General features: G+C 42.6%; 1 protein-coding gene across 1 annotated transcript in view; it reads right to left on the bottom strand.

Annotated features, from left to right (window-relative positions):
- Positions 1–2,996: 2,996 nt before the first annotated feature.
- UBE2A (ubiquitin conjugating enzyme E2 A) overlaps positions 2,997–19,134 on the bottom strand; it is a 28,836-nt gene continuing 12,698 nt past the window's right edge. Inside the window, exons 4-6 of the mRNA XM_073599324.1 lie at positions 8,440–8,529; positions 4,421–4,509; positions 2,997–4,329 (exon numbers count right to left, since the gene is read on the bottom strand). Coding sequence (XP_073455425.1) covers positions 4,201–4,329; positions 4,421–4,509; positions 8,440–8,529 — 308 coding nt within the window. The 3' untranslated portion in view covers positions 2,997–4,200. The remainder of the gene's footprint in view (positions 4,330–4,420; positions 4,510–8,439; positions 8,530–19,134) is intronic.

Here is a 19,134-nt window from a genome sequence, read left to right as displayed (position 1 = left end):
CATGAATGCAGCCCCCACCACATTAACATGAATGCAGCCCCCACCACATTAACATGAATGCAGCCCCCACCGTATTGACATGAATGCAGCCCCCACCGTATTGACATGAATGCAGCCCCCACCACATTCACATGAATGCAGCCCCCACCACATTCACATGAATGCAGCCCCCACCACATTCACATGAATGCAGCCCCCACCGTATTGACATGAATGCAGCCCCCACCGTATTGACATGAATGCAGCCCCCACCGTATTGACATGAATGCAGCCCCCACCACATTGACATGAATGCAGCCCCCACCGTATTGACATGAATGCAGCCCCCACCGTATTGACATGAATGCAGCCCCCACCGTATTGACATGAATGCAGCCCCCACCGTATTGACATGAATGCAGCCCCCACCACATTCACATGAATGCAGCCCCCACCGTATTGACATGAATGCAGCCCCCACCGTATTGACATGAATGCAGCCCCCACCGTATTGACATGAATGCAGCCCCCACCGTATTGACATGAATGCAGCCCCCACCGTATTGACATGAATGCAGCCCCCACCGTATTCACATGAATGCAGCCCCCACCGTATTGACATGAATGCAGCCCCCACCGTATTGACATGAATGCAGCCCCCACCGTATTGACATGAATGCAGCCCCCACCACATTCACATGAATGCAGCCCCCACCACATTCACATGAATGCAGCCCCCACCACATTCACATGAATGCAGCCCCCACCACATTCACATGAATGCAGCCCCCACCGTATTGACATGAATGCAGCCCCCACCGTATTGACATGAATGCAGCCCCCACCGTATTGACATGAATGCAGCCCCCACCGTATTGACATGAATGCAGCCCCCACCACATTCACATGAATGCAGCCCCCACCGTATTGACATGAATGCAGCCCCCACCGTATTGACATGAATGCAGCCCCCACCGTATTGACATGAATGCAGCCCCCACCACATTCACATGAATGCAGCCCCCACCACATTCACATGAATGCAGCCCCCACCACATTCACATGAATGCAGCCCCCACCGTATTGACATGAATGCAGCCCCCACCGTATTGACATGAATGCAGCCCCCACCGTATTGACATGAATGCAGCCCCCACCGTATTGACATGAATGCAGCCCCCACCGTATTGACATGAATGCAGCCCCCACCGTATTGACATGAATGCAGCCCCCACCACATTCACATGAATGCAGCCCCCACATTGACATGAATGCAGCCCCCACCACATTGACATAAATACGGCAGCCCCCACCACATTGACATGAATGCAGACTCACCATTGCTGTCAGTGCAGCCTGATTCATGTCCATCTGCAGCCTTGGAGGAGACAGGGAGGGGGCGGGACGAGCGCCAACAGATATACAGGAGAAATTCCTGTTTACACGGCGGCCTCTTTAATTGAAAGTCCCGCCTCCTATGATGGACAAAACAATTGTCCAATGGCAGCGCAGGAGACGGGACTTCCTTTTACACAGGACGCCGTGTAAACAGGAAATTCTCCTGTATCCTGTACGGCGCTTGTCCCGCCCCCTCCAAGGCAGCCAGCATATCTATCTTTTATGGCCCCCGGCGCTCGGGGATTCGTTGGGGGCCACAAAAGATATATATGTCAAAATTACCAGGCGGGCCGTCCGAAACCGGACCGCGGGCCGCGATTGGCCCGCGGGCCGGACTTTGGACATGCCTGTTATAGACCCTTCATTTTCTTGTAAGTGGGCAAACTTACAAAATCTGCAGGGGATTAACTATTTGTGTGTGTGTGTGTGTGTGTGTGTGTGTGTGTGTGTGTGTGTATATATATATATATATATATATATTTTTTTTTTTATTAATAGCAGTGCAGGACAATTTACTATTTGACAGTGCCTCGATACACTTCGTTCCTCTTGCCACCCAGAAGCCTGTGAGAGCTTTGATACCAGAAACAAAATACCACCTACTCATGCCCTGCTTCAGATTACATGGATATCTGCAAGGAATTATGCCTAGGAGCAAGAGCTTCTCAGCAATAGCTTGCAGCTCTAACAGCACTGCGAAAACACACAAGTGAAGACAAAACGTACAGGTGCAGTATTCCTCCTTTAAGTGCGATATTCACAACGGACCTGTTTTGCACGGTTTATGAGAAAAGGTTGCCAGATGCAGTATTAAACGTGCACACGTTGGCTTACCTGGTAATGAAATCCAGCTAAAAGCTCTTTTAGAATAGTTTTACTGTTTGTATTCCCATTGGAGAGATTTTACCTTGCTTCTGCTCCCGTTCACTGATTCTGACAGAAAACTGAAGCAAATCTTTTCAAAAGACAGGTATGAAAAAAAACTTAAAAGGTTTTTCTCAGTCATGAACTGCACTTTAAAAAGTATGGCTCAAGCTCTTCTGACCATACTTCTCTTCTGGGTCATATGAGTGCACTCCTGCGACCCAGATTTAGCTGACAGCAGGCTCAAGTCCACTGTTGGCTGATGTCACGACGGCGTTCTAGGCTCTGTAGGGACCCTGATAATGTTGCAATCCATCCAGATGCCTGACCAGCAGCTGCCTTAGCATAATGCTGAGAGACTGAGCCAGCCGCTCCCACCCACTCCGCAGTCCAGTGATCACTGGTGGGGCAGAACAGAGAGCCGGTGACGGACAGTCAAAGCTCTCTATTCAATGAAGACCAATAACTGAGTGATCAGCAGTCATGAAATCGCTCAGTTCTCAGTCTTACTACCAGCGGGGGACTGATGCTGCAGCCACCTAGCTAAGTATATATAGTTTGCTTTTTAAATATCCCGCACATCTGCTTTAAGACTGGGAACACATTTTCTTTTATTTTCTTGATGCATTTTCCACTGAAATGAAAGCATGGTCTAGCATGGAGTGCACTTGGCAACATGGTCAAACTGGCCCCTTTTGAACTACACTATCTCCGACATCTCATTTTTCTAAGGCATAAGGTTGCGCAAAGACGGATCAGTTATTTTCTTTTTATTTACAAGTTTAGATGATGTACAGTTTTACATGGGTTACTTGTACAAAAATGAAGCAGTGTCAGTGTAAGCTATGCAGATGGAACCAAACTGAACTTAAAAGGAGGCTTAAAGAAAAAAAAAAAAAAAAAAAAAAAAAGGAAGAAGGAGCACACAATTCAGATATTATGTTTATACAGAGAAGTCAGTTAAATTGAAAGTAAAACTTTTTTTTAGATTCGCTTAATGATTGGCTGAAATAAAATGTGTCCCATAATTCAGGTGAAACTTTCAGTACAGTGCAATAAAAAGATACCATTCTTTCTTGCCATCAACATACCATAGTAAACTTGAGCAGAACCATCTTTCTCACAGAGTTTTTTGGTCTGGTAAATGCATCAAAACCCCATCTGGTTAGATGATTAAAACCCCTCAGCTTTTTATTTTAGCATGTACCCCCTTGGGACGTTTCACCCTCACTTCCTGTCCCAGAAAAGACCAGAGAAATTCTCCCTATAGGGAGAGGGACAGGATTGTCTCTTGTATACATTTTCCACACATCTCCTGTTGTAATAATACACTCAATTTTTGTATTCCACGCACCTTCCCTCTCTCTTCCAGCATCAAGAATCATCGGTACAAAAAGTAAGAGTGAATATTGCCGCCCAACAGACAGCAATAAAAATCTGAGAGATTCTTGCCATTTCCAATGCTATTCAAGACCAAAGGTGGAATTTCCACTTTATATCTGAACAACTAATTTTTTTTGTCAACCTAACCTGTCAAAAACATCCTATAAAACAAATCAAAATAAAACCCAATAAACATTTTCTATGCCGATCACCAGCATTGCTAACTTGATGTCCTTGAATGTTGGTATGGATACAGCCTGTGTATCCATTGCTCTTCAAGTAGACTGCAGTTTACTTTCTCATACCCTACAAACAGTAAACATTCGTGGACCAGAAGAAATAAAGGAAAAACATTTTGCAAGTAACCCACGTATGGTACATTTGATTTTAAACACAAATGCTTTCAGGTGTCCAAAAGGTGGGGGCAAGCATCAGCTGGGGGCCAAGGAAGGTGGTGACAGCACAACAGCCATTTGAGGTCGATGTAAATGTAAAGGTTCTAGCAAGAGGAAGATCACCCAAACACTTGATATATATATTTTCTGCATGGTCAGTGTTCATATACAAGGGCAAGGGTCAACAGTCACGCCAGCTTTGTTCCACTATTGCAGAAACTCTTTTCTCATATTCTCGCTTGTTTTCCTGGTACAGCTGTGCTGCCTGGCTGTTCGCTGGACTGTTTGGATTTGGTTCATCCAGCAGGGACTGGAAGCAGAAGAGAAATATCTGAAGCTACATACTGTACTTTAAAGGACAAGACCGTAAAATCAACACAACTAGCTTTGACTGAACCTACCTGTATAGAGGTTAAAATAGAAGAAACATCATAAGTTGGACTCCAACGATTCTGCAGAATGTCCAAACATATACTGCCATCAGCATACACTAAAATACAAAAGAGAAACGGATTTGAGATAAAAAATATTGTAAGAAAAAAAAATGCAGTTATTGATTTTGGACAGGCACATGGCCAACATAAGTATAAAATGCCAGTAATTATTCAGACACATACAAATAAGATGGAAGGAGCTCCGATTCTACAAAAGCAAAACAGATAACATTATGCCAAGAAGGGCCAGGCTCAATGTCAAGACATCGAGAAGGCCCACTTCCCAAAGCAAGCATCTAACATGTACACATTCGTGAAATATCATATAGCTGGAGAAAACCAACATACCAACATACATATACACACACACACACACTATAAATAAAAAAATATATATATATACATACATACATACATACATATATACATATACCTCCACCCAAAAAGGGAAGTTCCGCTTGTCTGCCCCCCCCCCACACTCCCCCCGCTTGGGGGGGGGGGGGCAGGTACCTGGTTCTGACAGATACCGGCTCCCACGTCTGGCTCACTTCACAGGTCCCAGCTTTGCAAATGTGCAGTAGTGTTTCCCTTTATCAAGAAGGCGGCACCAGCACCCAATAGCCGATGGAAGAATCGGCTCGGATGAGGACACCGCTAAATGCCTGGACAGGTAGGTGCCATAATAATAGTCAGCAGTTGCAGTATTTGTAGATGCGGACTTAATTTTCTGCTTTATGGACACTTTATTTAACCCCTTCCTGTCGCCCCCTGCCTCTTTAATAGAAACTAAATACTGGGAAGTCGAGACGGGCATTCCGATCATGTGACCGCTTTGACAGCAATCAAATGATTGGAAGCTCCCAATCAAGCATCGGGAGCTTTTCATTACATTTTACTTACTATACTGGAAGAGTGCTCAGCACAGTAAGCTCTTCCCTTTAAAAAAAAAAATGTATATATGTGGTGGCAAAGCCACCCAACTCAAAGACTGCATACAAGCTCACAGCTGGAGGGAACAGATTAAAGCCCCATTCAGGGCAAAATTTGAACCCCCCTTTTAACCGGTGAAGAAATTTATACTCCCTTATGTCTGTCTTCCAGGTCCTGAACCTGTGCAGGGGACCACTAAGCCAGTGATGCAGGTATCCTCTCGCAGGCCAGTCTCCCACAATTACTCCACACCACCGCCACTCCTCTTAGCTCCTATGAGGAGTCCAACAATAGGGAATGTCCACGTCATGCAGGCAGCGACGTGGATACCTGAAGAAAGACCCCATTGGATGTAAGAAGAGGAGAGAAGGCCCAGGACTGCAGTATCAAGTGACCTCAGCTTAGGTAAGTAAAAAAGGCTTAAAATGCTTTTAATTCTATCCAGAGATCAGCTAGACCTCATTCACACTGGCACACGTGTTAATTCTTCCCAGATATCTTTTCCAAACTCAAGTTAAAACCTTTAATGCTTTCCTGGACCCTTTTTCCTACATTTAGATGTTCCTTTAATGCAGGACATTTTAAAAAGGGGGCGCAAATGCATATGTAAGGAAAAAGAATTTCAAGGTGCCATGTTTACATCATTACAGTACTTTCATATGTGGGGGGAAAAAAAAAAAAAAAAAAAAAAAAAAAAAAAGGGGGGGGGGGGGGGGGTGGAGCAGTGTGTTGTATTTTTAAACAAATATATATGCATGTGTGTGTTTAGAATGTCCTATACACACAGATTTGACAGTGCCACTGTTAAAATATTCTACTCCAAGACCTAGTTAACAGTCTGACTATTCCCCGTCATTTGTGTTATAAAAAAAAGGTATAATTAAAAACATTTTGCCTCCTATTTTACAAAGAAAATAAAAATAGGATTATGGCTCACGTAAAACACAATGTGTAAAAATCTTGGATATTTACTTTCATATTAGCATTAAAAAAGGGAAGTAAATTGTATTCTTAGAACTTCTGTATTTACACAATTCTTGATCTATACTAGTTAGGGCCAAAAATAATCGATTAATCGACAACTAATCGATTCTGAAAATATTTGTCAACTATTTTCAGAATCGATTAATCAGCCAGCCGATTAGTTGGCCTGCATACAGAATGCATTATTTGTTTACAAATCAGGAAATACAGCTCAGTACACCATCCATACATGTCAGTAAGTGCCTGAGAACTTGTGAATTTTTGTACCTTGCTATAGGGGCACTCTATATTACACTTTGCAGCTTGCTATTGGGGCACTCTGAAGGCAGAAGAAGCCATAAGCGTCGGTGGGGGACCCCAGAAGAGGAGAATTGGGACTGCTCTGTGCAAGACCATTACACAGAGCAGGCAAGTATAACATTATTTATTTAAACAAAACTTTAAAAAGACACAGTGCAGGGAAGATCAGCATTTGAACCCAGAGAAGGTGGAGGCTGATAGACTGGAGGTGATATAAGGCATTACAATTACGTTTAAAGTATACTTTTACCAGTATTGTGCATTATATTTAAAATTATCATATCCATTAAAAAAATAACAAATAAAAAAAAAAGTCTTAGCTTTTAGTACTACTTTGATATAAAAAGATGTATATCTCCCTTCCACCTTTTCATATAGTTTAATGTCTGACTCCTAGTTAAAAATGTCCATATATCCTACTTTTGGGTGTATTTTTGATAGAATATATATTATTACTTTCACAGTTTCAAAGTATAAACGAACCCCTTATAGTAGTGATTAGCTGCTCTTTTGTACTATAAAAAGGCCAATTTTATTTTTTTTTAACCTCATGATGATAGGCAATACAAAAAAGCATGCTGCTGCTACTAAACATCTCAGGACTTTTTCCAACACAAAACAGTGCTTTTTTGGTTTAATAGACTTCAATGGAGAAGCTGCAGAAAAGCATGTAGTGCATTTTTGCAGCAATTTGCATTTTTTAATATGCCCAACAACAAATTGGCCAAAAATAAGTACAATTATTGCAAAACGTTAATCGCTACAAAATCGCGTGTGCAAAAAGGCAAAAACGCACAGCAAATGCACTGTAGAAACAGATCAAAAGCAAACTGCATTGGTGTGAACCGAGCCTTATGCACGTATCGATTTTTGGAGGAGAATATTCATATGAATAATCTTTTGTACATTCCCTAAATGAAAGAATGTCATTTGAAAATGTCACTTGCTTTTAACATTTAGTTTTAAAATTAAATGTAAGGTCGGAACGAAAACATGGTCTAAAAATTTTTTTGACCAAGAAGTTTTCTATTCTGCTCCTTCAAACCTCCCCATCAGTTTGGTCGAAAAGAACGTCAATTTGAGGTTACTAATAATTAGAAAAAAATCGAACAAACATTCTTAAAATGACATGAAGGACATTGTTTTTGTATGGCCAGCATATGATGTATTACAGTTCTGTCTGAAAATCAGCAACACAGTCTTCAAATTTTTTTTTTTTTTTTTAATAAAAAAAAAAGGAAGAAGAAGATTAATCTGAGTCTGATGAGATTTACCAGATTCAACCTCTAATAGTATATACAGTATATCTCTCTGTCTGTTATTCTCAGAGTGGATTAGAGATTTTTCTCCCTAACCATATAGTTGGTTATTTATATTTACCACTGCATATAGATTTAAGAATAAATTGCTTTTTTTTTTTTTTAAACTTTACATATTAACTAAAATTATACACCACACTTTAAAGGTTATAATCCAAATAATCTAAACAATAAATCGGCCTACTAATCGATTATGAAAATAATCCTTTGTTGCAGCCCTAATGCTAGTTTTCTTTGGACATTACATGCACTGGAAATAAAGAGACATTGTGACATTGACCCAAATGGGCTCCATTTTCTTCTGACAGACTTTCAAGGATTATGGTTTTGGGCATTTACGGGACAGTGCCACAACAACCAACACAAAAACCATGTGATCACGATGGAAATAAATATGGCTAGAATACGTGATGAGCTGGTCACAGTACAGCTGAAAAGGATATCTTTACTTACCATTGGGGTGAAACATTTTAGATACAAAACGAACTGTAGGTGGTTTATTAGGATATTCTTCTGTAAATTCTATTGTGAGTTTAAATGTTCCTAAGAATGAAGAAAGCAAAAACAAAAAAAAACATGAAATACTTCTCCAATGCTTATGTTTACAAACGTCATAAAAAGTGCTGCCATATTTTTATCTCAGAGCTAAGCCCAAGCTACAGAGCTCATAAAACCCAAGATAAGGAGCCTAACAGAGCTAAGCAAGGAGCAAAGTATCAACTGCAGGCATGTAGCACTTTGTAAAGCAATAAAACATCTAACGTATATATACACACACACACACACACACACACACACACACACACACACACACACACACACACACACACACACACACACACACTCTCGATGACCCAGGAACAAACCAGAATAAGTGGATTCCTTTCCTGAACCATGTAGAAAAATTAGCTTTGTAGGTCCTGGTTTTCAGTACAAGACTAAAAGGGTGCAGGCAGCTCCTCAGGTACGATTCAAGGTTGGACCAATAGGGACATGGATTTCCAGGTCAGGACTCACTCACTTTGGAGAGAATGGTTCTAACTTGTTTGGCTTTGCCCTACTATATCCAAATGGAAAACAAACCTTTTGGGTTTAGATACATTGGAACCATCAGTGTGTGTACATACTTGGCTTTGCCTAAGGCAGAGCGTTAATAAATACAGCACATATTAAACCAGCATAAGATGGTGTGTGAATGGTTGCTATGAGTACTGCATTATACTTGGCACACAGCTCACCGACATGTATGTCTGAAGATTTCTAATATGGCTGAGGTAGCATGGCCTATAACATACCATAATTGAGAAAGGAGAATATTTTAAGATGACTAGCAATATAAAAAGCAGTAAATGAAAAAAAACACTAATCTTATGTCCAATAACATTTACTGCTACAGACCATTTCAGCCACAATGTGTGTGTCGTGGGTACAATGCACAGGCTATCACCGTTTACCTCCAGCCTCACGTTCATACACAAGGTAAGGACCTTCTGTTATGGGGCTGGAGGAAGTACACCTCTAATACAGAAGGTGTGACATAGTGAAAAGGGATCTCCAGCAAGCTCGGTGTTATCTGCAGTGGTAGATAGCTTGGTCAATGATATATTTCATGGCCTATCCCAGACCTGGGGGCTGCGGTTGTGTGTGTGCAAAGAAAATATAATAGTACCCTAAAAGCCCCCTTGATTCAGGTATAGTGTATACAACCATACTTCAGGTTACACCCCAAGGTCTGCCTGTGAGTTTTTCAAACAGACCAGATTGGATCCTCAAGTCTCCTCTATGAAACGGTGGGCATCAGACGTGTCAATTGACACCCACCTACATCTGATCCTGTCTGCTAAAAACAGACGGATGGGGATCAGTTCCCCATCAGTCTGGCGGATTGGATGTAAACGGACAGGTGGTCCGTTTACATCTGACTGCCCACAGAGGAAAGCAGGCTGTGTCTGCTCTGCATAAGCAGAGTTTACATGGACCAGCCATCTGCCTGCTCAGTGGGTGTCAGTGGACAGATTACCTACTGAGCAGGTGGAATCCAGCCCCCCCCAATGTGTAAGGGGTCTAAGGCAGCTATGGGACTGCCAGCATGGGGATGCACACTACACCTGTGTATCCCAACGCCAGAAAAAAAAAAACAACAACAAACACACAGCCAGGCACAGGGCACAGATCAAATCGCTGTGTGTGAACAAGGCCTAAATATATGTATGTACATGAAGTATGGTTTAAAATGTGGACTTTTCAGTTGAATTGTTTTGATGAGGGATAACCTATACATGTGAATTTGTGTGCAATCCATCAATATTTTAGACACATGTGGTTCTGTGTAATCTCTCATTAAAACTTATCAGAGGGGAAGACATCATGAATGGATCATGGAACTGGGTCATATAGACAAAGACTGAAATGATCCTGGACCACTGGCAGCCGATAAGCGTCTAAGAGGAAAGAAACTGGAGGCAAAATGACAACTTAAAGCAGAATTTCACCCTATACAGGAAGCATTATAACCCCCAACAATTAGAAATAAATTACTTTTGGGAAGGTGGGGAGAGTAGGTACCTAGTTTTGGGCAGGTACCCTCTCCCACTAGAAGTCTGCCCCCCTCCCTGCCCACAACCTCTTGGGAAAACTAACAGATCCCAAGAGGCTGCAAGACCGTTCAAAGTTCAGAAACTGTGCAAGTATAGGAGATATTTACTGTACCTACAGGTAAACCTCGTTATGGGCTTTTTGTTATATGAAAACCACTTGGACACACACACACCTTTAACTTGTGTGGTTAAAAAAAAAAAAAAAAAAAAAAAAAAAAAAAAAAATATATATAAAATTTTTTTTTTTTTTTTTTTTTTACCACACAAGTTAAAAGGTGTTGTGTGTGTCCAAGTGGTTTTCATATAAAAAAAAAAAATCAAATTTTACATCAAATTGGTGGCATGAGCATTTGGTTTTATCCTGTCTTTCATATTTGCTGTAATGCTTATAGCAGCAGAAATAAACAGGTTAGGTAGGTTTGTGTTAACTACAGGCTCCTTCACTCATTTGCCACTCTACTCTATATTCAGATATGTCCAGATACACAAAGCACTCAGCCATGTGAACCTGCTGGTTTAATCAGTGCTGTCACAGGGTGGTTCATGGCTTTGTGTGAGCTACAACCCAAGGTTCTGTAGCCTACATAGAATTTATTTCCACTCTACCAACTTAAGGAAGCAGCAGACAACATAGACAAAAGCACAGATTCACATTACGCTAAACAATAGAATATGTGCATTTACCGAGAAGACAGGCCACTTTACCTTTAAGGAAATATAACAGCAGTGCTTAGCAAAAACATTTCAGATTCGGCCTGAATCTGACAGACACAGGATAAAGCGACAGCATTCTTGGGGAATTCTAGAACTCTTAACCACTTGACGACCGCCTCACGCCGATGTACGTCGGCAAGGTGGCACGGACAGGCAAAATCACGTACATGTACGTGATTTGCCTTCCGCGGGTGGGGGGTCCGATCGGTCGTCCCCCCCCCGGTGCCCGAGGCAGTCGCCATTTCTTCCCGGGCGATGAGAGGTCAGGGGGAGGCCATCCATTGTTGGCCACCCCCTCCCGATCGCTCCCGGCGAATGAAAATGCTTCCTTTCCCTCTGTAATGTAAACAGAGGGAAAGGAAGTAATGTCATCCCTCCTCGAGCCGGTCTTTTCGTCGTGGCGCCGAGGAGAGAAGACATCAAGTAAGTCTGCACAACACTACACTAACAGTAGAACGCGCCAGGCACACTTGTCACCCCCCATCACCCCCCTGTACCCCCTGTCACTCTGACACCAATAGCATTTTTTTTTTGCATTGGTGTCAGTTACAAGTGTTAGGGCAGTTAGGTTAGCCCCCTTTAGGTCCAGGGTACCCCCCTAACCCCCCCCCTAATAAAGGTTAACCCCTTGATTACCCCCCGTCACCAGTGTCGCTAAGCGATCGTTTTTCTGATCGCTGTATTAGTGACACAGGTGACGCTAGTTAGGGAGGTAAGTATATAGGTTCGCTGTCAGTGTTTTATAGCGACAGGGATCCCATATACTACCTGCTAAAGGTTTTAACCCCCTGATTGCCCCCTAGTTAACCCTTTCACCAGCGATCACCGTTTAAGTGTTACGGGTGACGTTGGTTAGCTAGTTTGTTTTTTGTAGTTTATTATAGTTTATTATAGTTTTAGGGCACCTGCCGTTTATTACCTTATAAAAGGTTTAACCCCCTAATTGCCCGGCGGTGATATAAATTACATTTTTAGGGTCAGCTAAGGTCTGCGTCGCCCCAGGCAGCGTCAGGTTAGCGCCAGTACCGCTAAAACCCACGCACGCGGCATACACCTCCCTTAGTGCTATAGTATCTGAGCGGATCGATATCTGACCGGATTAGATCTATACTCCCCAGCAGTTTAGGGTTCCCATAAACACAGTGTTAGCGGGATCAGCCCAGATACCTGCTAGCACCTGCGTTTTGCCCCTCGGCCCAGCCCTGCCCTGCCCAGCCCACCCAAGTGTAGTATCGATCGATAACCGACACTTACAAAACACTAAGCACACATAACTGCAGCGTTCGCAGAGTCAGGCCTGATCCCTGCGATCGCTAACAGTTTTTTGGTAGCGTTTTGATACAGTCGCTGACAGTCAGGAGCTTTTTTGCCTGCGAGTCTCACTAGTGTACCCCTAAATTTAGAGCCAAAAATGGCAAATCGAAGGTACACTAGTGAAGAGGCCTACACGTTTCTGAGCATGACAGATAGTGAAGAGGAAGTCACTCATCTGTCAAGTTCAGGCTCAGAATACGATCCTGTAGAGGACAGCGGCTCCATGACAGATAGCTCTGACGACGGAGTTGTGGTCCCTGCCAAGGTCAGGCGTACCAGACCCCAATCTTCTTCTGTCCTTGAAGTGCAAGAACCGCAGGGCTCTCGTATGGAGCAGAGAAGTACTAGCGCCGCTATTCCTTCTGGTGAACTGGCAAGCACCAGCGGCCTAGTACACCCTGGTCGTACATCCAGCACTGCAGTATCACGTGGCGAGTCCCATAAGTGCAGTTCAAGCTGGTGAGGTGGCAAGCACTAGTAGCGCTGCCACCAAGAAGACAAAGACAGGCCCGTCGTGCCCATAGTGCCCTTCCTGCTGCATTTGCCAATCCGAATTGGGAACCCACCACTTCTGCAGCACCCGTACTTCCCCCTTTAACTGGCCAACCCGGAATTCAGGTGGAAACAGTTGACTTTACGCCACTGGATTTTTATTCACTGTTTTTCACCAAAGATCTCTATAGATCTATTGTGGACCAAAGCAATTTATACGCTGGTCAACACATCGCCGCTAATCCCCAGTCCTCCCTTGCCAGAGATTGGAGACCAATTACGGTCTCCGAATTTAAGACCTTTCTGGGCCTTTCCCTCCTCAAGGGGTTGAATAAAAAGAGTAAGTTGCGGTCATATTGGTCCACTGACCCAATTTACCATTCGCCCTTGTTCTCTGCTTCCATGGCCAGGGCACGATACGAGCAGATTTTGCGGTTCATGCACTTCAACGACAATGAACTCTGTCGTCCTCGTGGAGACCCTGCATACGATCGGCTCTACAAAATTCGGCCCCTCGTAAACCACTTCAACCAACGTTTTGCAGACTTGTTTACTCCCCATCAAGTTGTCTGCGTTGATGAGTCCCTGATTTTCTGGCCGCTTGTCATTCAAACAGTACCTTCCCAGCAAGCGTGCCAGATACGGGATCAAGATGTATAAGCTCTGTGACAGGGCCACAGGCTATACATGTAGTTTTATGGTTTACGAGGGCAAAGATAGTCACGTAGAGCCGACAAACTGCCCTGACTACATAGGAAGCGCTGGCAAGATAGTGTGGGACTTGGTGTCACCCTTATTCGGAAAGGGGTACCACTTGTACGTGGACAATTATTATACGAGCGTGCCACTTTTAAGTCACTTGTTTGATCAGCAAATTGGAGCATGTGGCACCGTGCGACCTAATCGCCGGGGCTTTCCCCAGCGGCTTGTAGATTCCCGTCTTAGGCTGGGGGAGAGAGCCTGCTTGAAGTATAATAATTTGCTCGCTATGAAGTGGAGGGATAAGAAGAATGTTTTCGTTCTCACCTCACTTCATGCAGACACGACGACCCAAATTCCTACGGCGACTGGTGTTGTGGAGAAACCCCTCTCTGTCCACGAATACAACCTTAATATGGGAGGGGTGGACCTCAACGACCAGTTGTTGGCGCCGTACTTAGTTGCCCGTAAGGCCAGACGCTGGTACAAAAAAGTGTCTGTTTATTTCAATTGGCTTTGCTGAACGCTCATGTGCTATACAGAGCTTCAGGACGGACTGGATCCTTCCTTAAATTCCAGGAAGAGATCGTCAGAGCCCTTGTTTCCAGACGGTGCTCTACCTCACCTTCCCCAACCAAATGCAGTAAGCCGGCTGCATGAGAGGCATTTTCTTTATGCCATCCCGAGTACCCCTACCAAACGAGCCCCCCAAAAAAGATGTCGTGTCTGCAGCAAGCACGGATTTAGGCGTGACACCCGGTCTTATTGTCCCTCCTGTCCTGGCAATCCTGGTCTTTGCATGGGTGAATGTTTTGAACGCTACCACACACTAGTTGAGTATTAGCGTAGGGTTCAGCACTGCACAGATTAGGCACACTAACACAGGGTCTCCCAAGATGCCATTGCATTTTGAGAGACCCAAACCTGGAACCAGTTACAAAAGTTACTAAAAAAAAGTGTAAAAAAAAAAAAAAAAAAAGATAAAAAAACAAACACAAAAAAAATATAAAATAAAAAACCAAAAATAGTTGTTTTATTGTTCTCTCTCTCTCTATTCTCTCTCTCTATTGTTCTGCTCTTTTTTACTCTATTCTATTCTGCAATGTTTTATTGTTATTATGTTTTACCATGTTTGCTTTTCAGATTTTTTATACTTTACTGTGTTTTGTTGGTAACCATTTTATTGTTTTCAGGTATGCCATTCAGTTGCAGCGCGGATTTATTTATCTTGACAGCAACAGCGTTTGCTCCCACGATATATAAAGCCGTGACTCCAGCGCTGTCGGAGGTGATTTCACCACCACAGTTACATACTTCAGCATATATGCCAAAGCGTGGGGGCAGCAGTGGGTGGAGGAGCAATTTGCTCCTGCCTTTTGCGGGAGGATGCCCCCATGCTTCGGCATATATAAATGGTGCATGTATGCCCATCATTAGAAGTGGGTGGATGAAGGGAGGTATTCTAATGGTGGGCATACCCACCGATCAATATCTTTTTTTCGTTCAGCCCACAGGCTGCATGAAAAAAAAAAAGTTTACAATATATGCCCAACAAGGACCAGCAACGTACTGGTATGTTGCTGGACTTTGAGTGGTTATACCAGAATGATGCCTGCAGGTTTAGGTATCATCTTGGTATCATTCTTTTCAGCCAGCGGTCGTCTTTCATGTAAAAGCAATCCTAGCGGCTAATTAGCCTCTAGACTGCTTTTGCAAGCAGTGGGAGGGAATGCCCCCCCACCGTCTTCCATGTTTTTCTCTGGCTCTCCTGTCCCAACAGGGAACCTGAAAATGCAGCCGGTGATTCAGCCAGCTGACCATAGAGCTGATCAAAGACCAGAATGGCTCCAAACATCTCTATGGCCTAAGAAACCGGAAGCTACAAGCATTTCATGACTTAGATTTCGCCGAATGTAAACAGCGCCATTGGGAAATTGGGAAAGCATTTTATCACACCGATCTTGGTGTGGTCAGATGCTTTGAGGGCAGAGGAGAGATCTAGGGTCTAATAGAGCCCAATTTTTTTTTTTTTTTTAAAGAGTACCTGTCACTACCTATTGCTAACATAGGGGATATTTACATTCCCTGAGATAACAATAAAATTAATAAAAAAAAAAAAATAAAAATGAAAGGAACAGTTTAAAAATAAGATAAAAAAGCAAAAAAAAAAAAAAAAAAAAAAAAGCACCCCTCTCCCCCCTGCTCTCGCGCAAAGGCGAATGCAAGCGTCGGTCTGGCGTCAAATGTCAAATCAAACAGCAATTGCACCATGCATGTGAGGTATCACCGCAAAGGACAGAACGAGGGCAGTAATTTTAGCAGTAGACCTCCTCTGTAAATATAAAGTGGTAACCTGTAAAGGCTTTTAAAGATGTATTTAATTTTGTCGCCGCTGCACGTTTGTGTGCAATTTTAAAGCATGTCATGTTTGGTATCCATGTACTCGGCCTAAGATCATCTTTTTTATTTCATCAAACATTTGGGCAATACAGTGTGTTTTAGTGCATTGAAATTTTAAAAAGTGTGTTTTTTCTCAAAAAAATGCGTTTGAAAAATCGCTGCGCAAATACTGTGTGAAAAAAAAATATGAAACACCCACCATTTTAATCTGTAGGGCATTTGCTTTAAAAAAAAATATATAATGTTTGGGGGTTCAAAGTCATTTTCTTGCAAAAAAAAAATAAATTTTTTCATGTAATCAAAAAGTGTCAGAAAGGGCTTTGTCTTCAAGTGGTTAGAAGAGTGGGTGATGTGTGACATAAGCTTCTAAATGTTGTGCATAAAATGCCAGGACAGTTCAAACCCCCCCCAAATTACCCCATTTTGGAAAGTAGACACCCCAAGCTATTTGCTGAGAGTCATGTCGAGTCCATGGAATATTTTATATTGTGACACAAGTTGCGGGAAAGAGACAAATTTTTTTTTTTTTGCACAAAGTTGTCACTAAATGATATATTGCTCAAACATGCCATGGGGATATGTGAAATTACACCCCAAAATACATTCTGTTGCTTCTCCTGAGTACAGTGATACCACATGTGTGAGACTTTTTGGGAGCCTAGCCGCGCACGGGACCCCGAAAACCAAGCACCGCCTTCAGGCTTTCTAAGGGCGTAAATTTTTGATTTCACTCTTCACTGCCTAGCACAGTTTCGGAGGCCATGGAATGCCCAGATGGCACAACCCCCCCCCCCAAATGACCCCATTTTGGAAAATAGACACCCCAAGCTATTTGCTGAGAGGTATAGTGAGTATTTTGCAGACCTCACTTTTTGTCACAAACTTTTGAAACTTGAAAAAAGAAAAAAAAAAAAAATAAATAAAATTTTTCTTGTCTTTCTTCATTTTCAAAAACAAATGAGAGCTGCAAAATACTCACCATGCCTCTCAGCAAATAGCTTGGGGTGTCTACTTTCCAAAATGGGGTCATTAGGGGGGGTTTTGTGCCATCTTGGCATTTTATGGCCTTCAAAACTGTGATAGGTAGTGAGGAGTGAAATCACAACATTACGCCCTTAGAAATCCTGAAGGCGGTGCTTAGTTTTCGGGGCCCCGTATGCGGCTAGGCTCCCAAAAAGTCCCACACATGTGGTATCCCCATACTCAGTAGAAGTAGCTAAATGTATTTTGGGGTGCAATTCCACATATGCCCATGGCCTGTGTGAGAAATATATCATTTAGTGACAACTTTGTGCATAAAAAAAAAAAAAAAAAAATTGGCACTTTCCCGCAACTTGTGTCAAAAAATAAAGTATTCCATGGACTCAACATGCCTCTCAGCAAATAGCTTGGGGTGTCTACTTTCCAAAATGGGGTCATTTGGGGGGTTCTGTGCCATCTGGGCATTTTATGGCCTTCAAAACTGTGATAGGTAGTGAGGAGTGAAATCAAAAATTTATGCCCTTAGAAATCCTGAAGGCGGTGATTGGTTTTCGGGGCCCCGTACGCGGCTAGGCTCCCAAAAAGTCCCACACATGTGGTATCCCCATACTCAGGAGAAGCAGCTAAATGTATTTTGGGGTGCAATTCCACATAGGCCCATGGCCTGTGTGAGCAATATATCATTTAGTGACAACTTTTTGTAAATATTTTTTTTTTTGTTGTTGTCATTATTCAATAACTTGGGACAAAAAAAAAAAAAAAAAAATATTCAATGGGCTCAACGTGCCTCTCAGCAATTTCCTTGGGGTGTCTACTTTCCAAAATGGGGTCATTTGGGGGGGTTTTGTACTGCCCTGCCATTTTAGCACCTCAAGAAATGACATAGGCAGTCATAAACTAAAAGCTGTGTAAATTCCAGAAAATGTACCCTAGTTTGTAGACGCTATAACTTTTGCGCAAACCAATAAAAATACGCTTATTGACATTTTTTTTACCAAAGACATGTGGCCGAATAAATTTTGGCCTAAATGTATGACTAAAATTGAGTTTATTGGATATTTTTTTATAACAAAAAGTAGAAAATATCATTTTTTTTCAAAATTTTTGGTCTTTTTCCGTTTATAGCGCAAAAAATAAAAACCGCAGAGGTGATCAAATACCATCAAAAGAAAGCTCTATTTGTGGGAAGAAAAGGACGCAAATTTCGTTTGGGTACAGCATTGCATGACCGCGCAATTAGCAGTTAAAGCGACGCAGTGCCAAATTGGAAAAAGACCTCTGGTCCTTAGGCAGCATAATGGTCCGGGGCACAAGTGGTTAAAAATCACTTTACATGGTAGGTTTTATTATCCACAACAGCTATAAACTAGAAGGAAGAAACTAAGCTATGGTTAGAAGTCAATATGCAGACCTCCCAAGTGAGTAATACAAATTGAAGGTTACTATAGCAATACAAAAAAGAAGCACTGCCTCACTGGAAAGAACAAAAACCAAATCAGGAAAGTGGAAACCTATTGATTTCAATTTTCAGCGCTTACCATAAATCAAGTGTTGGCTGAATCATCATGAACTGGCAATAAACAGCCATGGTACATCATAAGAAACACAGAAAGCAAGAGATGCAGAAAAATGCTATTTTTGACTCTTTAAAATAAGGTAAACATTGCTAATTACACAAACCACTTAGCTCTAACAGATTGTTGTCATATGAACCACACCTTGTAAAACAAAGGCTTTGATATGCAATGCCCTTAAATCATACAACACAGAAGTCCAGCTTGGTTTAAATGGCAATTGTCTAAATCAAGCAGCCCACAGAGGATACAGGGTTTACTTCCTCTTTAAGGTGAAAAAACACCTGGCACTGACCAGCCCCCCAGTTTTACTTACCGGAGCCCCGTATTTCCGTCGGCGGAGACGCGATCTCCCTCTCTCCACGGGGTGCCGGCTC

This window comes from Aquarana catesbeiana, linkage group LG09, assembly GCF_042186555.1.
Source record: "Aquarana catesbeiana isolate 2022-GZ linkage group LG09, ASM4218655v1, whole genome shotgun sequence".
Classification (NCBI taxonomy): domain Eukaryota; kingdom Metazoa; phylum Chordata; class Amphibia; order Anura; family Ranidae; genus Aquarana; species Aquarana catesbeiana.
Note: the sequence above shows the minus strand (reverse complement) of the source record. Positions and strands in the feature narration are given on the sequence as shown.